Consider the following 24,457-nt stretch of genomic DNA (forward strand, 5'->3'; position numbering starts at 1 on the left):
CTGAGTGAATGAGAGAAGAAAGGCGGAGGTGGAAGACCGGTCCTTCTGGTGGGCTCGGGGCACTGCGCTCCCGGACCACGTGGCTCTGGGCGCCCGCGAGCCTGGCTCCCAGCCTAAGTCAGGGGCTGCCCAGCGGCGAGCCCCACATCCTACCTCCTCGCCCCCGGCACCACTGGCACCGGAAGCCTCGGACCGCGGCGCTCCAGCCTGACTTCGGCTTCCACATTGATCCTCCCGGGGTCGATTTTTGTTTTTGTTTTTCCTGCCCTGGAGTGCTGTAACCATTAAGTTCCAGGCAGGGGTCAGGCCCCCGGGCTCGATCTGCTCGGGTTGCCGGCACAATTGAAATCCCCGAGCCCATCCTGGCTAGTTTTCTCATTAAGACGATTGGACTGGATTGATCCGCTAGATCGATGGCTGGACATCAGCCGGTGGGACGCCAATCGGACGAGCCTGGACGGTGCACCTGGAGGTGCCCTGCCGAGCCGCAGTGGACGCCCAGCCCTCTGGGGTGGGGCTCTGGGAGGCGGGGGAGGGCCAGGGGCCCCACCTGGCTGGACTCGCTGTGGAGGCAGCAGTGTATGCCCAGCAGGGCGTGGCACCGCGGGGAGGGCCCCAGGGGTCCCCGGGGAGAGCTGTTGGCGAGAAGTTAACATCCGGTGCTCACCGAGGTTTGAGCGTTCTTCCCAGGCAGTCGGCCCGTCATCGCCTTCCCCCACATCACCAGCCCCACGGCCCAGGGTTGGAACTGCCTCTCTCCTTGGGTGGCAGGGGGGTGTGCAGTGGGAGATTTGGGGTCCCGGAAGCAAAGAGCAATTCCCCAGGGCTCTCCCCCCTGCTCGCCAGGAGTCATTTGGTTGTGAGGCTGGGACTGGAGGGGTCCGGGCACCTGGGACACCGTATCCCGGTGTGGGTTTCACCGCTGCACAGAATGTGATGGTGTTTAGGGGACGGCTGAGGGACCCAGAGTCCCCTGGGTTCGGAAACTCGAGAGTGAATGAATGCATTTTAGCTCATTCGTTTCCTGCAGGGCCTAGCAGGCTGACAGGTGTCTCGACGCTCTGAAGGGGGTGGGGTGGAGGTGTCGTGTTTGAGCACAGACAGGTTTCTCTGGGAAATCTCACAGAAATACACGGAGGCGCTGCCCTCGGTTTCCAGCAGGTCTTACTTTTCAAGAGGAATTTCATCCCAAGAAGAAGCGTTTTCAGGGTTGGAGGGACCCACGGGAGCCAGGGAGGTTCCCAGAAAGTGAGACGTCAATGAGAGGGAAGAAGAAGAGGGTGATGAGCCCCATTCCGGCTCAGTCACCGACCCCATAAGACCACAGTGAGAACAGCGCCCCCTACAGCTGTGCTGCCTCTCTCCTTCACCGCCAAACCCCCCTCAGCCAGCCAGCCCTCCTGATCGGCTCACGGCCTCACCTCCCCGTTCTCCTTTCTCCCTAGGCTACTTGACCGTCAACATTGAGCCTCTCCCACCCGTGGTGGCTGGTGATGCCGTGACCTTGAAATGTAACTTCAAGACGGACGGTCGCATGCGTGAAATCGTGTGGTACCGGGTAAGTCGCCACCGCCGTCCGCTCCATGCCTGTGGCCAAGGGGAGGGTCCCCAGAGCCTGTCGGGAGACCCTCACAGGCTTGCCTGTGTCTGCAGCGCTAGCGCAGCTCTGGGCCGTCCTGTGCCGTCCGCCAGGTCTCCCTCCTCCCCTGAAACCCTCCTCCAAGACCGCTTTGCTCGGCCTGTTGTTCCGCTCTCCGGACCTGTCCCGTTCTGGCCTCTTTGTGCCCCTGCCATGGTGCTGTGCTCAGGAACCCCCACTGGGACCCAGTGGGGTTGCTAAGGACACCGTGGGCCCTGGGTGCCGTGTAACAACCAGGGGATGTTGGAGGGTGGACTTTCAGGCAGGAGGCTTTGTGTGGAGAGAGAAGGGGAGAGAGAGACCAGGACGGCCTCCTGCCTTCTTAAAAACCAACGTACAGAGCTAGTCTGCCTTCCCATTTGATTCCGTATGGGAACAGCCCTGGCATGCGGCACCCTAAGTTTAGGTCTGAGAAGGGATGTTGTTAGAGACACGCAGGTATCCGCGCGCCCAGGGCCCAGGGGTCAGCAGCGGGAGGACCCGCCCGTGGTCTTGGGCACAAGTGTTGGTCTTTTCTGGCCCTGATGGAATCCTTCGTGCATCTGGACTGGGCACCCCAGGGTGGTGTCTCTTTGCCACAAAGGAGTCGGGGCTGGCTGGGCTCCGGAGAAGGTCCAGTCGGCATTGACATTCTTCTTTGCAATGAACGTGAGGTTTGCACCCAGCAAAGTGCCGCCACCTTGGCAGTGGGCTGGGCAGAGACTCCCCTTCCATGATTTAAAACAGAGGTTGGCAACATTTTTCCAGGGAGGCCCAGAGAGGAAATATTTTCCTCTCTGACGACCATATGGTCCCTGTCGCAGCCGCTGAGCTCTGCTGTTGCCGTGTGAACGGAAGGGCGTGGCTGGGTTCCAACAAAACTTTACTCGCGGAGGCTGAAGTTTGAATTTCATGTCCTTTTCACATGTCACAAAATACTCTTAAAATTTTTTTTCACCCTGGCTGGCGTAGCTCAGTGGATTGAGTGCGGGCTGCAAGCCAAAGTGTCGCAGGTTCGATTCCCAGTCAGGGTACATACCTGGGTTGCAGGCCACAGCCCCCAGCAACCGCACATTGATTTCTCTCTCTCTCTCTCTCTCTCTCTCTCTCTCTCTCTCTCTCTCTCTCTCTCTCTCTCTCCCTTCCCTCTCTAAAAATAAATAAATAAAATCTTTGAAAAAAAATTTTTTCAACCACAAAAAGGTGAAAAACCATTCCAGGCTTGAAAGCCGTACAAAAACAGGTTGTGGGCTGATTTGGTCCGATTTCGGTCACGTTTTGCTCATCCCTGGTGTTAAATAGCATTTCCTGAACCCTTGTAAGCCGCATCAAATGGAGCTGCTTTCTGTGGAGTGGATGCATCGGAGGAGAGAGTGGGAGTGGGGTAGGGGGTGGGGGGGTGGGCCCACTCTGGTGGTCTAACACTGGCTCCCCCCCTCCTTTAAGCTCTGCCCACATCCACGGGCGGCGCCTGGCACCTGTGGGGCCACACCCGCCCTGGCAGCCGAGCCTCAGAACTGCACCCCCTCGGTCTCCTTCTAACTCGCGGTCCGGTCTTGCTTTGAACCATCCTGCCCTTGCATGTCCCTCTGCCGGTTTGATCTTTGATTCATCCTTTGATTCATCGTTTGCTGGTGGCTGCTGTTTTGTTGCCTGTGACCCGGGCTCCTCTGAACCCAAGTCCTTGTTCTCCATAGCCCCTCCCACCGAGACTCACCCCTAGGGCCCCCCCACCCCGGCAGGCCAGGCCCCACAGGTGTGGGCCTGACTGTGGACACCCTGCAGGGCCCTGGCTCTAGATGAGGTTTGCATCCTGGACGGATCCAGGGGCCTGGAGAAAGTCGAGGCATGTGTTAAACAGTGCCACGGACTGACTGGCTAAGAGGCGTATTTACATGCTGCGGGAACTGCTTGGCTGACACACGCCGTGAGCATCTCATTAGCACCTGGCAGAAGGACTGGGGTAAATTAACTCCAGCTCGCTGCTGACGATGGGAGATGGGACCGGCGTCTCTCCCTCAGCCATCAGCCATCCATCCGTAGAGGGGACCGGAGCGAGGGGTGGCGGAAAACCTGCCCAGCTGGCAGCGAGAACTAGGGACACCCGACAGGACCAGTTAATGGGAACAAAGGAGCCAGGAAGCTTGGAGACAGGAAAACACCTGTGGGCGCCTCACTGCCTTCCCAGCCCTTGGAGCAAGTGTCCTCACGCTTGTTTGAAATCCAACGTCACTGTATCACAGTGGTGATGATCTCTCTGCAGAGGTCACTGCCAGGGTGAGGGAAAGGCCAGTGCCAGGCCCAGGTGTGGGAAACGAGGCAGGCCTCCAGGTGGCTCAGCTCCACGGTCTCTGAGGATGGGGCTGGGGCTGGGGCTGGGGCTGGGGAAAACGCCCAGGTTCCAGTGCACGTGGAGACTTCCCTCCCCTTCTCTAACCCCAGTGCTGAGAGCCCGTGTACCCCACCCCCCACCCCAGCCCCATCTCCCTCCACCCTAGCCTGTGATCACACTGATTGCCTTAAGAATCTCTTAAGGGTGTCAGGCCCTTCATATCAGGCTATGGTGGGTGCACTAATCAATTTATTTTATTTCATTTCACATCCTTTGACTGAGGGCCTCTGGAGGGGGGTATGCAGATATATGCAAATCACATGCAAATCGCCCACTGGAGCCAAATGCTTGGGCCCTTTCAATTCTGTAGCTGGACTGAGGTAGCAGCTTAGCTGACTTGGGAGCCTCTTTGGACCCAGGCGAGCCCCGAGTGCCCTGCGATGGTGAGGCCGGAGTTGGAGGACGGGAGGAAATTACAGGGAAACGGCTCCCAGCTGCCAGCTCCCTCTGCCTGCTGTCACTCCGGCCTTTCCTCTCTGATTGCTTCTTTTCCCAAGGAACCAACTGAGTGTAGGCAGATAAGAGCCTACCAAGACGGGGGCACCGGGAACCACGGCTGGGCAAGGCTGCTGGGGGAAGCAGGAGAAGCAACCCAGGGAGCCCGGATCTCCTCTGGCCAGACCCCCATCACCGCACTTCAGCCCCCCATCCACTCCCTGACCGCCCCCCCCCCCGCCCCCGACAGGGAGCTGCTGAGCCAGCGTTGTTTGTTTTCTGTACATGTGTTTGCCTCCCCAGCTTCCTCTCCTCCTCCTCCATGAATGAGCTTACAGAGCCCAGCTTGGAAGGAAATGAATAGATTACACAGGCCCAGCCGGGGACGTGTCTCCAATCCCTTCAGAAGGGAAAAGCGGGGCATTGTGATGGGGCTGCCCCCTGTCCGCTCAGCCCAGTGGGCACAGAATGGACCAAAACTGAGTGTAAAGCCCAGCAGCCTTCCCTCTGGTCCTAAAGACATTATCTCAGTAATGGGATCATCCTGAGCTTTCAGAAACTTAGTGAGTAGATTGGCTTCTTTGGGTCAATTGGGGAAGCTGATGAAAATGGCCGAAGCAAAAGGGATTGCCCCCTTGAGGTTAACGAGACCCCTGTCTGAACATTCGGGAAGGTCTCGCCTTGTGGAGCCCTTGGGAGTCAGGTGGGGGCAGGGAGCATAGGACACGGTGGCCTGGGTCTGCACCTTGGACGCTTTGCCCCATGGCCTGGCCAGTTTGCAGAAGACGCCAAACTATAGACTCAAGAACATGAACTTGACCAGACACCCTGGGTCTGTGTTGTCCAATGTGGTAGCTACTAGTCACACGTGGCTATTTAAATTTAAACTCTACTAAATCAAATTAAATTAAAAGGGTTTTTCCTCAGTCAGACTAGCCACATGTCAAGCACTCACTAGTCACCCATAATTAGTGGCTACCGTTTTCATCAAAAGTTCTGGACAGCTCACTATAGATATTGGAATTTTTTTTACACGGCCTCCTGAATATACTGTGCTTTCCTGTCAAATGCAAGGTAGTGAATGTTCACCGAGCCAGCTTTCCAGGAAAACCTGCTCCATAAATTGTTTTGTAACCTGCCATCATTAGATGGTGGGGTGTGGAGGGGGGTGGGAAGATGGATCATCCTCTCAGAAGACTTCTTTTGAAAACATGTCAAGAGAGTTGTCAGGCCCTTAAAGCTCTGGGTGTCACAGTGGTCTATCAAAGCCCTATTCAACTGAAGGATGCTTCGAAGCCCCTTTTTCCGTCTCCTGATGCTTTCTCCCCCGAAGCACGGGTTCCTCTCCTAGTTTTGAGTCTCCAAGGCCCCATCTTCCCATCTCGGGCCCATAACTCACCTTTTTCCCTAGAAAAATACAATGGCTAATAGAGTAGAAGTGCAATTCTGTACTTGGCCAGTAGGGGACTCTCACCTAACAACCCAACTCCCCTACCCGGCCAGTCAGGACTTGGTTCTAGAATGTGAATGATAAATAACATCCTTCATTTAATCCTTTGTATTTGTTTACACCTGTAACTGGGGGCTCATTTAACAATGCCACTAATACTAATCTGAGTGACTAACGTCACTCAGAGTGTCTGGTCAAGTTCATGTTCTTGAGCCTTTGCTTCGCGCTGTGCCTCCATGACCACAGTTTGTTTTCCCCGGGGGCACTGAGAGGTAGGTGTTATCATTAAGCCTATGTTTTCAGATGCAGAAACCGAGACCATCCAAAGAGACTATCTCAGCTCATGTTGCCGTTCCTGACCTTTGCAGAAAGTTCTAGATACTCCCTCCCCTGGGATTCCTCTGTGTGGGTCTGCACTCAGGCTCCTACCTCCTGTCAAAACAGGTGTCTGCCCGCTGGACCGTGAGCATCTCCAGCACAAGGGCCGTGTCTTTTCCCGGCTGTGTCCCATGAGGTGTGCCTAGCAGTCACCTCGGCAAATCTTTGTTAAGTGCACAAACGGTAGCGCCGTAAGTATAAATGCTTGTGCACATTTGACCCATCATGCCATGCACTCCTGTTTCCTCGGCCACATGTGTACAGCTGAGAGCATCGTTTTGTTTGAGGGTGAGTGCGAGTCTTTGAATACTCAGGGGCTTTTGTGGAGGATGAAAAAAAATGGAACATTTCCTATTGGGGAATACTGTCTAAACTCATTTAGTCGGAGGTCGTCTGCCCAGCAAGCAAAGCCAAAGGTGTGTTTATATCCTAGAAATCCATTAAACAGCCACCGAGAATCATGGGAGTTTAACCTTTTCACAGCAGCTTTTATGATCTCACCTTTGCTTTGTCTCTTTCCTCCACAGTTTGTTTTGAGAGCCGCACTGGGCCCAGGTTACAAGGCCACAGTGAAGAGAGCCATGGGGCGAGATAGGAGATTCACAAACAGCGATAACGTCCCCACTTTCACGAGCCTCTTATCTTGTCTCTTTCACCTGGTGGGGAGTGTGTGCCTGGTGTTTGTTTTGTGGTGCAGATGCCTCCACCATGATGCTACCTGGCCACACGAGCTCCTCCTTGGGGGCTCTGCTGGATGCCTTTTGCTGTGAGAGTTTGTGGCTGTTCGGGGCCATCAGAAAAACGGTTGAGACTGGAGGCTGGGAAGGGGGAGGCAGAAGGAGAAAGGACTTAGGCCTCAGAATACCTACAGAGGAGTTCAGGGTGCGTGAGTTTGGACAGTGGCCCAATCTTCCTGCATTTGAGAAACCTCCTCGGAAACGGGACATGAACACACCTCCATGGTAGACATGAATGAGGTAGCGTCTGCAACCAAACAAGCCCAGTGCTCGGCTCATGATGGCACCTAGTCAACAAATGGCAGCCGTTGTCCTATCACGTCTCTTGGTAGCTGAAGGGATCCCGAGAGGAAAGGCACACAACAAGAGTGGGAGGTGTGTTCTGGGAAGATCACCGAGATCAGACCCCTTGAATTCCATCCCACCGCCCACGTTCTCTGAGGCAGACGCGCAGAGACCCCACTTTACGCTGGTTCTCTTTGTTCCCACGTGGTCGTCCTGGTGAACTCATCGGAGTTCAATCCTGGGCACTATCTTACATAGCTAAGCCTTCTCCATGGATCTGAGCCCTCTATGAAGCAAGGAGTTATTTCAAAAATGGCTTTACTGACATCGGCTCTCTTAATCTCCATCCTTGGCTCAGTCCTTTTGTCTGAAACAAAATAGATGACGAGGATTATAAGGGGGCATTACAGTCCAATGACGTCATAAGAGCAAGAAGGCAGATACACCCTTGGTAATGAGGACAGGCCAGAGCCCAAGTTCTGGAGTACTGAGTGGGACCACCCCTTTGGCCCCTCTATGGAGCCCAGTATGGAGCCCAGTATGGGCTTGGAGCCCAGTATGGCGGCTACTCAACCTGGCTGTTCCTTGCCACTCCCCTGGACCCCCATCCTGATCTTGGGCTCATAGGTCTTGACGCTCCAAGATCTGGAGAAGGAAGAGAATAGGGAAGACAGGAGATCTTCTTCACAGAGCCAGAGGCAAGCAGGCCCACGCTGCCTCGTCCATCTTCTGCCCCTGACCTTCCAAAGGTCTAAGATGAGCAATGTTCCCTGCCTCATCCTATCCCACCAGTCCACAGAGGAAAGGGACCACCAGAGAGAGGGCCTGCCAAAGGACAGTGGACTGTAAGAAAACGTAATAACGCATAAAGGAGAAATAAGAATAAGCTTCTAAGTCCGATTCCATTGCAATTCTTTCATTCCATCTTCAGCTGTAGGTTGTATCTACTCCAAACCCTTATCACACAGCTCCTCCTTCCAAGGATGGACTAATGGGGAAAACCTTAAGCTCCCCCTAGAGGTCAGAGTATGGATTGCAATTACTTCTGTCCCCCATCCTTGGTCTTGAACGGAAGCTAGGTTGTAAAGGGTTTGCCCACTCTGACTGCTCTTTAGAGTTTTCAGAGGGGCCTGTAACAATGTACTACTGGCTGAAGCTTATCCTACGGTTATTGCGTCAGAATCTCCAGGTCGGGAGCCTCAGGGCATTTGTTCTTTTAACCAGCTCCCTTGCGTGACTGCAATGCCCTCGACCCAGCCAGAGACCAGGTTCTGGTGTTTGGGAAACTGATACATGGAACTGCTCCATTCATTTATTCAACATTAACTCAGCACATAGTTACCAGTCAGATGGTTCTGGGCACTTGGTGGGGGTGGGGGGCGCACACCAAGGAGCAAGACACTAAGATCCCGGAGTCATGCATTTGACCTTGGGGGAGGAGTTAAAAAGAAACAAACAAGAAAAAGACCAGATAATGACAAGGGCAGTGCATATAGTGAAAGTAGGCTAGTGGGCTAGAAAGGGATTGGGTGGTCAGTGCATATAATTAACATAGGCTGATGGGCTAGAAAGGGATTGGGTGGTCAGTGCATATCATTAAAATAGGCTGATGGGCTAGAAAGGGATTGGGTGGTCAGTACACATAATTAAAATAGGCTGATGGACTAGAAAGGGATTGGGTGGTCAGTACATATAATTAAAATAGGCTGATGGGCTAGAAAGGGATTCGGTAGTCAGTGCATATAATTAACATAGGCTGATGGGCTAGAAAGGGATTCGGTAGTCAGTGCATATAATTAACATAGGCTGATGGGCTAGAAAGGGATTGGGTCAGCAGGCAAAGACTCATTTAAACCAAGACCTCAAAGGCAACCAAGACCCCGCCACGCCAAGGGGAGGAGGAGGCGGAGTGTTCGAGGCCGAAGGAGGAGCACATGCAAGAGCCCCGTGTCGGGAACGATCTTCACATGTTCGAAGAACAGAGGGCGGCCCCACCACGTGGCCGGAATGAGCCAGTTAAGAGATGGGGTGAGACAGATGGGGAGGACTGTTCACGCCAGGCCCTGTGCTCAGGCACCCGGACCTGGAGTCCTCCTAAGGGGCGGCTCTGGAGGGTTTTACGCGGGGAAGTAGCAGGACCTGGTTTGCCTAATTAAAAGGTCACTTCCGGGTGCAGACTGAATTGTGGGGGAGGCGAGGCTGGAAGCAGAGAGACCACAGTTCAGGCAAGAGAGGAGGCGACAGTGGCTGGGGGAGGACTAGGATGGTGGCGAGTAAGGGAGGGAAGGAACCCTGCTGTGATAGCAGGAGGCGTTTAAAGGGCTCGCTAACGTGTGGAAGGGGTGAGGGGCAAGGAGGGTGCAGGATGACTCTGGGCTGTCAGGCTTGAGCGGCTAGGCGTGGGGGAACCGTGCTGTGGACCGAGACTTTGGCGGGGAGGAAGGAGGAGACTGCTGGACAGGATTCTCCGTCAGCCATGCTACCTGGCGGTAGTTCTGACACACGGAGATGGAGCTGTCAGAGCGGCAGTGGAGGCTGCAGTCTGGAGTCTGGGGAGACGTCACCACTGGAGACCGATGCGCGGGGGGATCAGAGTGTGGATGGGTTTAAAGCCAGGAGCCTGGACGAGATGACCCAGGGAGGAGGGCGAGAGGACAGCACCCAGTGCTGGACCCTGGGCACTCCAGATTTATGGACAGGCAAGTGGACCAACCAAGAGACTGACAAGAAGCAAGCAGCACGATAATGAAGACAGTTAGGAGTGAGGCGTTCTGGATCCCAAGAGAGAATAGTCAGCTATGCCCAGAGCCGCAGGGAGGCGACTTAAGGTAAAAACAGAGAAATGACCATGAATTTGGCAACATGGTGCCCTCTGGGGACCTAGATAAGAATAGCCTTCTTGGAGTTAGTGGGGGCAGACGTCTGGCTGGAGGGAACTGAAGGAAGCACTGAGGTCAGCTGTGGCATGGCCTTGAGGTTTTGACTATGAAAAGGTTGACCTTGAACTTCTAGAGAAATTTTGGAGACAACAGAAAGACACACTTGCTTCTATTTGGCTCATCTCCACTTGCTCGTCCTCCAGAAGCTCCCAGGGACCTTCTCTATTCCAAACTTCCCCAGCCTCGCCTTCCAGAGCTGGTGGCAGTCTTGCTTTCCTCCTGCAGACGTGAGAGCGGCTGCCCAGCGGGTGTAGGGGAGTCTAGAGTAAGCTGTGTATTCGGTATCTGGAAGGAGGATCTCGGCTCTACCACCCAATGAACTCATTGGCGTTTGGACCACAGCCGTTCATTCACATAACCTTCCTGAGGCCCTGCTCGGTGCTGGACACGGTACTCGGGACTGGAGATACGAAGAACAGTGGGCCCACGGCCCGGGAGGGGGGAAGTTCCAGTCCAGCCAGGTGTCATTAAATTGTAAAGATCTGTTTCCTCATCTGATCAATAGGCGTGATGGACTTCCCCTAAGCCTCTCCCGGGAGTTTGTGAGAATCGGAGAAGGCGCCCCGCAGACAAGTCCTTTCCATCACCCACAGGTGGGCGCCGGGGAGATAGGATTCGCTTATGTGACTTCATCTCTCTTTCCCTCCGAGCCTAGTCCTGCTCATTGTCTCCTCCGCGAAGCCTTCTGACCTGGCTCACCAAGACGGAATTAAGAGATCCTCCCGCTGTCTTCCCTCAGCATGTCGTCCACGCTTCGATTAGAGAGCTGTCACCTGTGTTTCGGTTATCCGTCTTGTCTTTGTCTCCATGGCTGAGTTTTATTTATCTGCTTATCCAGTGTGAGCCGCGGTGCTGGCAAGCCCCGGGCCAGGGTGCTTAGGTGGGGTCTCCGGATCCCTAAAAAGCAGGCAGATAGGCTTCTGGGGGTGCTTGAAACCCCGGCAAGTGAGCCCAATGTGTTGTGTGCATCGGGCAGGGGGAGAGGGGCTGAGGATTCTCAGAAGGGTCCATGACGCCCTGAAATGCTCAAGAATGGCAGCAGCAGGCGCCCAGGGGTCTGTGAATGTGGAGAGGGTCACCATCGCCACTGGTGGCTCATCGCATTCCATGCTCAGGATGGACCTAGGAGACCGAGGGGCTGCGAGGCTGCCTCAGGAAGTCTCTGTGGTCCATGAGCCTTCCGGGGACCTGGGGGGAGTGGTGCTGGGCAGCCTGGGGTGGGAAGAGCGGTGGGGGAGTGGGCCAGGCACAGTTAGGCTGCTGCAGGACCGTCAGCTGGGGCGTGCCCTTGGCCGGGAAAAGGAGAGAAGAGGAGAAGAAAGGAAAGGCTTGTTCTCATGGCACATCCTCGCTGTTCTTGGCACATGGGGAGATATTTGGACCAGAGAAATCCATCCTCTTTTGGGGAATTAACATCGGGTTTCTGATACCGGGAATGAGACCATTTCTCTGCCCAGAGGTTTTCATACAGGGCTGATAAGGGCTCTTGGCTCCCAAATTGTTGAGACAGGGTGCCAACCGTTGTCATGGACACCCGAATAACAAGGCGTTCTATTGGCCACGTGTGGACTCCACCAGGAATGAGCTGACCCATTGGACAGCTGTGAAAGACACAGTGGACTGGCAGCTCGTGAAGGTCAATGACTTAGCTCACTCCGGGGAGTCTGTCCTCACTTACCAAGTGCACAGAAAAGAAGAGCAGGGGTCTGGAGGCAAAACGGCCTGCTGTGTGACCTGGAGCAAGTCACTTCCCCTCTCTGAGCCTCAGGATCTCCATCCATAAAACAAGAGGGCGAAGGGAGACGGTGTCTGTAGAATGCGTTGTCTCTTTCCCACCTCGCAGCCCGCCTCCCTCCTCCCTTCCCCCCAGAGGACCCCGGGCTGGGGGCAGAGGCTGGCGCGTCCCTGACAGCATGTTCCCTGGGGTGAGGCTTGAACAGTTCATCAGACGTGGAGCTCCCGGCTTGAATTGCTGTCGGGGCCTCTGAGCCGGTGGACTCCGGAGCTATATTAAGCCCAGAGTGTGATTTCCAGAAGACTGCCTGACATAGCCCTGCTGGGCTTAAGTGACAAGGGGGCTGACTTAACTTGTCAGGGAAGGATTTGAGGCGAACTTCCACTCCAGCATGCCAATGTAATAAAATAACACGACTGAAATGAAGGATGTTTCCCAGAAGGCCGGCTCAGAATCCTCCGCCCTCCTCGGTCCTTCCGCCTCCTTCTCTCTCTACTTTTCTGCGTCGGGTGGGCCATCCTCGTCGGGGGGGTGACTGTGCCCTCTCACCAGGACACTCAGAGGTGCCCACGGGGCAGTCACACAGTCTCCCTGCTGCACAGGGGCACAGCCTGGTGCTTTCCCAAAGAGCACACATCTGATCGTACCGCCTCGGGATGGCACCACTCTTTACAAGAGCTCTCATTACCTTAGGACCAAGTTCAAGGTCATTGGCCCAACATACGAGGCTGCTCTTGATTTCTCCAGCCTTCTTTGCTACTGCATTCTCCAATGGGCTCACCCCTCGAATGGTCTCTTTGCAGTTCCCAGAGCTGCCGACCCTCTTTCCCGCCTCCACCCTGATGGGTAGGCTGCTTCCTCTGCCCGCCACGCCCCTGTTGAGTTCAGAATTGCCCTCCAAGGTCAGCTGCAGTATCGCTCCTAGAGACCTTTCCCATCCTTCCCCCCTTGCATCTCCCCCCTCATGCAACTGCCATGACCCAGGCTGACTTTGTTTCTCAGAATGCTCTCAAAACACTCGGAACTCTACTTTATGCCCGGACACCCTGGGCTTGTGGGGTCATTAATGCAGCAGCTGTTTCCTGAGCACCTGTTATGTGCCAACCCAGGAACAGGGCACTGAATGAGAACAACCTGGCCTCGATTTTACGGAGCTTGTAGTTAAGCGGGGGAATAGGTGTGACATGAAAGATTGTTAGATGAATGTTTCCTTAAATTGCGTTAACTTCCCTAAAATGGGTGGGTGTCTGCTAGCTGAGAGCTCACAACAGGGCAACTGTAGTCATTGCGTGTCTCTCCCAGAAGGCAAGCCCCTTGTTGGTAAGGACCGGGTGTCCTGTTGGTCTTTGTGTCTGAGCACATAGCTTAGGGAATGAATGAATGAACAAATGAATGAATGAGTGAATAAGTGAATGAATGAATATCTTATGTGGTTGTGAGGGACATGGAAGTCAATTCTTAGTTGATGAGGTAAAGAATTTTCTCACAATGAAAGCTTTTCAACAATGGATGGGGACGTCTTGGGGACTGCTGGGGGGCGGGGTCTAAGCAGATGTCACAGATGCAAGAGAAAAGACCTCTGGCTTCCTAGCGCACGTGAGCCCAGGGCAGGAGGGCGCTGTCCGTGTCAGCTCTGGAATTCTGTGCTGCCCCCAGTCCAGCCGCCCAGCCATGGCCTGTTGGCAAGGTGGGGATGGCATATCCAGCCAACACGGCTGGCCCCACACTGAGCATGGGGCACCGGGACCCAGAAAGTTCTGTGTTCTCCGGGAGAGGGGCGACTGTGAGTGTTCTGGGAATCAGACTCCTGCGGCACCCCCGCCTTGAGTGAGCACTCGAAGGAGATGAGGCCGCAGGCACCTGGGAGCCGAGGGGAGGGGGCGAGTGGGGAGGAAGTCGGTAAGAACGACCAGGCCCGGAACACCGCTGTTCCGCCAAAGGCCTTGGAGAACACTTCTCAGTCCACGTCACCTGCTTGCAGCCCGTCAGCGAAGCCTCTCGTTTTTCAGAGGGCACAGACCAGAACCCTCGGCATCGCCTCTCAGGGCCCTGCCTGTCTGGCCTGGCCCCCGCCTGCCTCTCCAGACTCATTGCCCCGGGGTGCTCCCACGAGTGAGGATGCCGTGGGCATTCAGAGACCTCAGAGAGTCATAGCAGGAGGAAGGGCAAGGCCTGGGGAAGGGCATAAAGGGCCCTGCAAACCGAACACTATTGTTCTCATTTCAGAGCCAGGAAAACTGAGGTTTGGCCGGGTTGGGCAACTCACTGTAAGTTATGCTGCTAAAGAGTGGTCAGGTCGCCCTGGCTGGCGTAGCTCAGTGGATTGAGCGCGGGCTGCGAACCAAAATGTCGCAGGTTCGGTTCCCAGTCAGGGCACATGCCTGGGTTGCAGGCCATGACCCCCAGCTACCGCACATTGATGTTTCTCTCTCTCTCTCTATCCCCCTCCCTTCCCTCTCTAAAAATAAATAAATAAGTAAAAATCTTAAAAAAAAAAAGAGTGGTCAGCTCAAGCTTTGCACTGTGCTGTACGACTCCAAAGCGATGCTCTTGATGTTAGACTCCTTTAAAAGCTATCATTGCCATGCAGAGGGGTGGGAGGGGTTTCCCCTTGAGTGACAGGCAAGCCGAGGGCTGAACCCTCAGGAAGGCTGAACTCTGACTTGGGGAGCCTGTCCCTTCCCCGTGATCATTGTCAACACCATCACTGTACTGTAGGGCAGGTGCTCGGTCAGGGGTGTTACAAAACTGCCTACTGAATGCTCAAGGAGACCATTTGATATCGGTCCTCTCGTCCATGTTAGAGCTGGGGACATGAAGGCTCAGAGAGGTGAAGTAACTAGCCCCAAGCCTCGCAGACGGTAAGATGGGGCGGGATTTGTACACCAGCCTGTCGGACTTCCCCTTGCAGCCCAGCCTTCTCGGCATCCGGCCTGGTCTGCAGAACCAGCAGGGGCCGACCGGGTGCCCCTATGGGCAGCTCCGTAGTCTCTGCCACCGGGAGTATGCAGAGAGGGCTGGTGGGCTGGCCGTCCTCCTTATCACACAGCCAGGGCCACCTGTCTGCAGAGGCAGTGAGCAGATGCACTGTCAGCGTCCAAGGGAGACCAGAGGGAAAACACAGCTTCCGCCCCGCAGAGAGGACACGGGCAGCAAGGTTCACCTGCCCCGACAAACACACGGAGCAGGGGCGGTCCCCTCCCCTCCCTCCACGCCCCTCCCTGCATGCTCCTCTCACACCGGCGGCTGCCCGAGTTCCTCTGGTGAGCGTTGCAAAATGTTTGGTGATGCCGTATCCTTCACACCACGGCACACACACAGTCCGTGGGAGTCTGTTAATGAGGGAGACGGGTGGCCTGGACTTGCGGCAAGTCTGAATTGGAGACTGCGCTTTAAGGAATGGAGTTTCATTATTATTATTATTATTATTTCGCAAGGTGGCGGAGTAACTCAAATGAGTCTAAACATGTGTTGTCAAGTAGTGGTCCTTGGGGGACCTGCTTTCCTGGTTATAATAATCATTTTAATTGGCACATTAATTATATGTGAGCAGGTGCTTCCCAAATAATTGAAGGTGTTGGAAAGCTGTTTATTTCTTTAAGTGGTTTAAACATCCCCCTTTAACCCTGTTTGCTCTGTGAATGTGAAGTCACACGGGGCCCGTTCTTCGGAGACAGAGAGGCGGGAAGCCGGGCTGAGTGTGCGGGCTCTGAACTGATGAGGTCTCCAGTTCGTGCCTCCCGATTCCTTCACGCACAGAACTAACACCTATGGGAAAGCTGGGCGGGGCCCTGGGGTGTGAGGCAGAGATGCTGTCGCCAGCTCCCACTCTGTGGGGAGAGACCGACATCACAGAGACGAGGAGGAGAAGCCCTCGCCCTCGTCTGGAACTGCTCTGGGATGAGGAGGGGGCAGAGGGCATGGCAAGCAGAGGCAGGAACAGGTGCAAAGACCCAGGGGCTGGCCCATGGAAACCCTATCGGCGCTGGTGAAGGCTGAGAGGAGGAGGAGGAAGAGGGACCCAGCAGAGCGTGCCCAGCCTGGGGGTGCACGCAGTGGAGCTTGGATTGTACTTGGAAACATTCGGAAGCAAAAGAGCAGCGGCATCCAATCTCACGAGTCCCTAGACCCCTCCCAGCGGAGTCTGATAAGCATCTTCAGCTTCACTTGGCCAAAGTGAAATTCTGTATTTTTGCCCCCAAACCTGTTGTTCTTCCCCATCTCAGTAAATGGCATTTTCCTTCACCTGGTTACTTTAGCCAAAAGCCCAGGGATCCTTCTTGTCTCTTCGCTTCTCTTGTTGCACCCCCCTCCACCCTCCAGCTCTTCCATTTGGTCAGACCTTGTGCCCTGAACCCGCCTGCTTCTTCCCAGCTCCCCGTCAATGTCTCTCTCACCCCCGAGAGTTCGCAGCCTCCAGACCGCTTCCACTCTGGTCCCCGCTCTTCCCCGACCAGTGTCCACGCAGCAGCCAGAGTAACCTTTTAGAAAGAAACCGGCCCAAGTCGTTCCTTAGCTTTGACTCATACTTGAGAATAACCCCCCTGCGGGTGGCTCTGGCCCTGCCCCTCCGCAGCCTCCCACCACCCCAGCCTTGTGAGTGGTCTGTGAATACCCCCAGTCCACTGATCCTAAGAGGCCAGGTTGGCCCGACCAATTCCCGAGGTGCAGAAGCTTTCGGCGGGGTTTCAGAGAAGAGCAGCCTGTGCCCCAGGCGGTGCGTGGCCCAGAGGTGAAGGGGCTGCCGAGCAAAAGGGCTGCTGGAGGCGGAAGGATCTGAGCTCAGCTCCAGGCTCCGTCTCTTCCTGCATCCCCTCGGTCCACCTCCACATCTGTGTCTGTAAAATGGGCTGGCGATTATCATGCGCGCCTCACGGGAGGCAAGTGAGAGTAGCCGTGGGACCCAGCGTGCCTGGAGCAGTCCTCCTCGTGCTTGTTATCTGAGGCTGATTGTTAAGAGCGTCCCTTTTCAGTCTCAAAAAATGTACGGGTTTGGGTGTAGACATTGCAATTCGGCTTTTCACAGGTTAACTCTCACGATGGCACTTTGGTTCTCTGTGAACACAGGCTATGGGACAGGTTCAAGGGCAGCGCTCCGCCCATTGCCAACAATCCTGAAAAACTGAGTAACTGTAGGAAAGAGAGAGGGACACTAGCCCCTGGGCTAAGAGAACCTTGACCTTGGCTCCACGTCCCTCTCCCTTTCCAGTGTGGGCACTCTGCCGTGATCCCACCCAGCCGTCGGGCTGAGAATGGTGTGTGTGTGTAAGGGGCAGGGGGTCGCTGGTTTGAATGGGCTGTGTGGGGGTGCTGGGGACGATCCAAATACTTCATTGCACTCTATGGATTCATCGTCAACAGAGTTATTGGGAATCGCATGTCCCAGGTGGGGTGCTAGGAGCTGCAGCAGAGGTTCCGTCCCAGTGGAATAAAGGAAACTGGTAATATTCCCACATTCGCCTTTTAGGCACACATCTTACAGATACTTTTTCAAATGTCAACCTTTTAGGGTTTTTTGTTATGCAATTATATTATCTGCAAATAAGGATACTGTTCTCTTCTAACACCTATGTATCCCATAATGTATAAACGCTCGTATTGTGGGACTAGATCACTTGGATTCGAATCCTAGCTGTGTCACTTAGAAGCTGTGTGACTTTGGGCAAGTTATTTAACCTCTCTGTGCCCCAGTTTTCTGATCTTCCATAAGAACTTAGAACAGTGCCTGGCACTATGTAAATGTTGGTGTTGTTATTACTTGTTGAACTTATTACATTTTCTTGCCTTATTTCATGTCTAAAACTTCCAGAATGCTTATAAAATCGTTCCTTGTCTTATGTTTGTTTTTCATAGGATTGCATTTCTTTTAATATTGCGTATGATATGTGTTGCCAGTATCTGATACATTTTTTTTCACGTAAAGGAAGTTTACTTCTATTCCACCTTCACCTAGAGTTTTTATAAAGGAAAATAAATCAAATGCTTCTTAAGACTGTATTGAAGTAATCATATGGTTTTTCTCCTTTAATTTACTAATGCAATGAATTATGTTCATGATTTTCCTAATATTGATCCTCCAGTGGGATTTTATCATTTCTTTAAACAAATATCTTGTGTCCCAAATTAAAAGCACTTTCAAGTATTTATTTTTATTATTATAAATGGAATCTTTTTCATTGGATTTTCTGTGGGTCTCTGGGATGTAAGAATGCAATGCAATTGATTTTTGTGTGTGTGTGTGGCTTTATCTTGATTCTACAAATGAGATGAATTCATTTAATAAGCATGTGGTAGCTTTCCTTGTATTGTTTGGGCATTCAGTCTTCCCAGCTGGCATTTTTCTTTCTTTCTTTTCTCTATTTTCGGGATATGCATTTGTCAGTGAACAAGTGTGCATTGAGTACCTACTAAGCGCCAGGCACAGCCTCATTACTCTCGTGGCTGTCCGGCAGGGTGAGGCCGTTGGAGTACCTTCCTCAGCGGATATGCTGAGAACAGAGGACCGAGGAGGGAAAGAAACCCCTCCAGGTTCCAAAGCCACTTAGATTCTGATTGGGATCCGAACACCATTAACCCTCAGACCAGGCTGCTTCCCAACTGACGAGTCTCCTCTTACAGGAGCAGGAGTAAGTGACTTTGACCCCAAGGAAACCCAGGGTCAAGACACACTCTGGGACTCGTGCACTAGTCATTTCTCAACGTGAAAGGGAAGCTAAGGGCCCTGATACTAAACCCTGACCTTGCACTGTCAAGCGCTCTGTCCACCTCTTTGCCCTTGAGTCTGGAACTTGCTTAGACTAACAGGGAGATAATGTTTCCGTTCTGGTTTTTCCTTTCGAGCAGCACCTCGGCTCTGAGGGGCGTGGATTTGGAGCTGCAGCACGCCGTGGTCCTGGGCTCCCCCTGAACCTGTGGGCGATGCTCTCCTACTCCCTCGCTGCTGGCGTCTCGGGGCCCAGCAGGCTCCGCTCGCTGCCTGGCAGGCCTCTTGCTGCCTCAGGCCCCGCAGCTTGCTGCCTGTCACCGTGTTCTGGTGTTTCACGCTAATTACTCCACCTCATCACCGTGCAGACGGCCCCCTTCCCTGTTCCCAGCAGCTCGCACCCCTAGGAGCGTGTATCTTGTAATCTCCTCTCACCTAACACCAGGCGACTTAATTAGCCTTGTGGAGCTCAGGACTCCGTACTCCAGGCCCATCCTCACAACCACCCTCCTGCGGTCTGGTCCCCTCGGGCTTCCTCCGGCCTCCTGCAGAGACAGCGGCCCCTGTCTCTCCGCGGAGTCCCTGGAGTAAGACCCCACCTGGGTGCGGGACAGAGAAGGCAAAGGGGGACTGACTCAGCGTGTATTCCAATCACCAAGTCCCATGCTTGGGACGCCCGTTATTCATTTGCACCAAGTCGCTGTGTGGGTTTGTGACAGCCTGTCTAGCCTGTTGCTGTGGCACCCAAGAGCTGCCCTGCTCAGCACCCACAGGCCCCAGAGCCTCCTGGGCTCTGCCCAGGCCCTGTCCCTACCCCCACCCACCCCTAGCTCTCAGAGACTGTGGGAGATTCATCAGCTGCCGAAGCTGAGTTTGGAAGCTGCTTGGGACTCAGGGAAGAGGGAAGGAATCCTGGATTGTTCACGCTGCGCCAGGCACTGAGCTAAGAGCCGTCCACGCACCGCCCGAAGCAGGAGCTACACGCAGCTCCGTCGTATGTGCAGGGAAACTGAGGCTCGGCTATGTGCGACGTGGCCTCCCCAGAGTGGCAGGCCTGGGGTTCCAAGCCCGGTCCTCCCGACTCAAACCCCGCTCTGCCTGTACCCTTGCTCTCTTGAGACGGTCGGTGGCTAGGACTCTTACACTTCACAGGGGCAGCGGTCTCGGTGACGCCAGGATGGAGCTGGCTCTTTCTTGTCAGGCCTCCAGACATAAGACTGGCCCTCCAGCCTGTGCCAGGGGTCGGAGCAGCACGTATGTCCCCTTTCTCCTCGGGGCCATCAAAACCCTGCCTGGGCCCTGGCTGGCGTGGCTCAGTGGTTGAGCACCAGCCTGTGAATCAAAGGGTCGCCAATTCAATTCCCAGTCTAGGGCACATGCCTGGGTTGAGAGTCAGGTCCCCAGTAGGGGGCGCAAGAGAGGCAACCACACACTGATGTTTCTGTCCTCTTTCTCTCTCCCTTCCCCTCTTTAAAAAATAAATAAATGAATGAAATCTTTAAAACAAAAACACCCCACCTGGGACCCACTGCCATAGTTCCAGTCACTGCCCGCCTTTGTCATCCTGGGTGGTGGCAAGGAGCAAGAGCATCGTCCTTTCAGTGTGAGCGTCCAGAGCGTGAGGCAGAGAGGGCCGTCGGGAGCTCCCTGTGGGGGCCCAGCCAGCGAGCTCGTGGGTTGCGGCAGGTCCCTGGCCTCTCAAAGCCTCTGTTCCCTCATCTGGACGTGAGGGAAACGGCATCCTCCCACGGGGTGTTGTGGGGATAAAATGAGCTCATTCCAGCTGGTGCTTCCAGCATAGTGTCTGGCACATAATGTCCACAACCGCACACAGAGAAGCTAACGCTGAGCACCGGCCACAGGCCAGACACCGCGTCGCTGTGTGAGCGCGTCACATACGTTGCCTCATCGAATCCTCGTGGCAACCCCGTGGGTAGGTAGGAGCTGTCGTTGTCCCCATTTGGTAGGCGAGGAGACTGAGGCACAGGCAGGCAGGAACTTGGTCAAGGTCACCCAGTGGGTATGTCAAAAAAGTGGGATTCCGACCCTGGGAGCCGCGCTCTAGAGCCTGCGCTCCTATTCAGTAAGTCCTTGGAAACGCCAGCTGCTTCCCCTCGCCTCCCCGCCTTCACCCCGGCTCCTTAGGCTCACAGAGCCACGAGCGAAAAGGACTGAGCACTCCAGTGAAAAGGGCCCAGGGATAGAAGCGTGTTCCCTGGGGAGAGAGGCCCACTGAACACCGCCAGGGGGACAGGCACGCAGCTCGCTGGAATGACAGATTTCCTGCGAGCGAAGTCTGTGTTCCTCCCGGCCTCTGTATCCCTTCCACGCTCCCCACGGGGGTCTGTGCGCGCACAGCGGGAGGCCCGGGCGGCTCGGGCTCACGCACCTTTAAAGGGAGAGACGGCGGCTCATTTCGAGTGGCTGGAATGAACCCCCGTGTCCTCCTCAAAACGTGGCGCCACGTCGGGGGCTCGAGGCAGTCGGTCGGAAGCTGGTGTCCGGGGTGCCGGTGAGGTTCTGCACGTGATTTGCAGATGGTCTTTGCAGGAGAGCGGCGCTGGGGTGTTCCGTTCGAGCCGGGCGGCATGCTGTGCTGGGTGTCCGGGTGGGAGCGGGGCGGGGGGGGGGGGGCCAGAAAATGCCTCTGAAGTGCAGACAACCTCCTTCTCGGGGCCCCGAGACGTGCGTCCAGTGTGTTCGCCTGCCCGGGGCCTTAGGACACCGCTGTGGGTGAGAGACAGTTTGAGGAAGCTCCGTGGTGCGTTCTCCCACGCAAGGTGCTCTGGGCAGAATTACTCATGTATCCAACATCCCCAAGTCATTCACGTCCTTAACAAATATTTCCCGGGTAGCTACGGGGTAGCCGGGCCCTGTGCTAGATGCTGAGGATACAGCCCGAGCGAGACAGGCAGGTTCTTTCCGCTGCCGACAAGCGTGCATCCTGTTGGGGGCTGCAGGGCGCACAGACCAGAGCCACCTGACAAGTGATGGAGGGCGTCCACCGCGTGGACCCCAACCCAGACTGGAGAGGGCCGTGTGGGCTTCCCAACGAAGGAGAGAGCATGAGCTAAGGCTGGAATAAGGAAGAGGGCGCCTGCCCAGAGCCCGTGCAGACCTTCTAAAATGACAGGAAGGGTGACACCCCCAGACACTGAAGTGGGCCACCTCATGGGGGCCAAGGCGGGGAGAGGAGAAGCAGGAAGCAGTGGACGCTGAGGAGGGCCTGGAACAGGTATTCATCCTGATGAGATGCTTGAACTTAACCCTGAGAGCAAAGGGGAACCAGATGCCCTCTTCTGCAGGGGAGCAGCAGGCAGAGTCTGTTTGATCCCCGGCAGCCATGAGGTCAGCAAAGCAGGTTTGGCTGGAGGTTGGGGAGCCCCCAGGCCGGTGAAAGACCCCAGGTTGGAGGCTGCTGTGGTCACCCAGGTTAGGGAATGGGCAGTGGTGGGGGTGGTAGGTTAGGGCAGGGAGATGGGTTAGTGGCTGGGGGGGCCTGCTAGATGCCCAGCAGAGGGACCAAAATGCCGAGTTGTGGAGGAGATGAAGAAGTTTTACAGAGGAGGTGGGCTGGAGGGGTGGGTGCCTTCACCATTTCACCAGATGGAGAAGGTGAGGGGAGACGAAAGGGTGGGCAAGGTGGGGGCGGCCCTTGCGCTGAGCAGCATGGGTATCTGGGCAGCCTTCCTGAGCATGAAGTGCAGTGGGATTGCCGCTCCAGACCCCAAGCCAGGTTTTATTGTAGCCGCATCTCTCCACACCCCGGACCCCTTAATCTCTCTGGCTGAGGCCACAGGCATGGCCAGGAGCCACATGGCAGTAGAAGTTTTAGTCTTAAAAAATAAAGCCTGCCAATGTTTGCCTTCATTCCCGATTTTGCCTCCCCCGCAACCGGCCCGCAGAAGAGGGGTCGAGGCGGTTGGCACGACGACGGAAACCCACCGGTGCGGGAGCTGGAGTGTCAGAATCTGCACCCCAAGTCCTGGCTCCCGACCACCCTGCCCGACGCACACTGTGTGTCCTCAGACTCATTTCCTGTTGCCAGGGGAAGCCTGGCAGCCTCTCCGCCTGCTGGTCTGTGAGCCAGTCTGCTCCCCTCCTGCCGCCGGGGAGGGAGGGGTGGATGCCCCAGCGCTCACAGCACGTCCGGCTGGGCTCGGGCTCCGCATGTGCCGCTCTGTCTCTCTGTCTCTCTGTCTCTCTCTCCCCCTCCCTCCCTCTCCCACCCTGTCTTTCTCTCTCGGTTCGGTTTGTGCAGATCTGCCTTTGCAGAGGCCCTGGTGAATTCGCATGCGCTCTGTCCGTTGGCTCTCACCTCAGTGTTGCTCTGTAAATGCTCCCGTGATTCTCCCAGGGGCTGAGATTCTGCCCTCAGCGCCAGATTCTGGGCTCCTTCAGGGGGGAAGGGACCAGGCCTCTCCCATCAGACTGGGAGCCCCTGGGGGCAAGGGCTGAGTTCAGAGAAATGACTGAAGACAGAACCCCTTTCCTTCTTTGCACTGGACTACAAGATGAGCGTGTCATTAAAACACCTTCGAGCCCTGACTGGCGTGGCTCGGGTGGTTGGGCGTCATCTCCCAGAGCAAAAGGTCACCTGTTCGATGCCCCGTCAGGCCACGGCTTGGGTGGCACGCCAGGTCCCTGGCTGGGGGTGTGCAAGAGACCATTCTTTCACACACCGGTGTTTTTCTCCCTCGTTCTAAAAGTGAATAAACAAAATCTTTATTAAATGCCTTCACAAGAGGCAGAGATTGTCAGACTGAGCCAAGGTGAAAGTGGAGCTTGCCATTCACTGGATCTCTCCTCTCTGGGGCTCAGTTTCCTCTGCAGCTAAATGGGGACAGAAACCCCCACCTCCCAGAGCTATAAAAGTTAATGTTCCCCATCCGCACGCACTTACAAGGTGTCTCCCGTGTGCCGGGAACTATTCTAGGCACCGGGACAGATGATGAATTAGACAAACAATATCCCTGCTCTAGCGGGGTGGGGTGGGGAGACAGACCATTAATTAATTAATTAGCGAGAAAATATCAGACAGTGATGAGTGTGGTGTAGACCATTTAGGATGATGGGACAGAGAGTAACGGGGGCTTCCTAGAGGGGCTAGCCTGAAAAGGTGCCTTTTAGGAAATGACATTGAAGCTGAGCTTCGTATGCTAATGAGCAGCTCTGCAGAGATCTGGGGGAGGGGCGTTCCCCGCAGGGAGGACACCCGTGGAAGGGGGGCCCTGGCCCCCCTGTGCAGAGATCAGATGTGTGCCTAGCACGGAGGACGAGGGAAGGGAGATTATAAATCGGAGCAGAGACAGGGCTCACACGGGCCCTTGTTGGTGTGCTTCTTTGTGCAGTGGGACTTCGTGGAGAGTTTTAAGTGGGGCGCCACACGATCTCATTTCGATTTTGAAAAGAAGTCTTAGGCTACTGTGCAGAGACTGGACTACGGGTGAGTGGAGGAGTCAGGTTAGCCTCGGCTGTGCTGCATGAACAAAATAACCCCCCACGCCCAGTGGCTTGTTGCGACAATGGCTCATTCCTCGTTCACGAAAAGTGGAGTATTAAGTCATCCAGGACAGCTCTCCTCCGTGGACCAGGCTCGGGGATCCAGGCTCATTTCATCTTCTGGCTCTTTTCCATCAACGTGCATGGTTACCACCAAAAGGGGGCACAAAGTCAAAAAAGTCATGTGATTGCTTTTATGGGCCGGGCTGGGAGTGGCCGAGGTTATTCTGCTAGCATTCTGTTGCCCAGAACCCAGACACATGGCTGCCACTTCAAGGTAGGC

At 55.1% G+C, this 24,457-nt stretch overlaps 1 protein-coding gene across 1 annotated transcript in view; it reads left to right on the plus strand.

Annotated features, from left to right (window-relative positions):
* Nucleotides 1-24,457, plus strand: part of IGSF21 (immunoglobin superfamily member 21) — a 229,994-nt gene that overhangs the window by 100,479 nt on the left and 105,058 nt on the right. Inside the window, exon 2 of the mRNA XM_045859339.1 lies at nucleotides 1,446-1,558. Within this exon, the coding sequence (XP_045715295.1) occupies nucleotides 1,446-1,558 (113 nt within the window). The remainder of the gene's footprint in view (nucleotides 1-1,445; nucleotides 1,559-24,457) is intronic.

The sequence above is a fragment of the Phyllostomus hastatus genome, unplaced genomic scaffold (assembly GCF_019186645.2).
Source record: "Phyllostomus hastatus isolate PE091 unplaced genomic scaffold, TTU_PhHast_1.1 phas_scaffold_182, whole genome shotgun sequence".
Classification (NCBI taxonomy): Eukaryota; Metazoa; Chordata; class Mammalia; order Chiroptera; family Phyllostomidae; genus Phyllostomus; species Phyllostomus hastatus.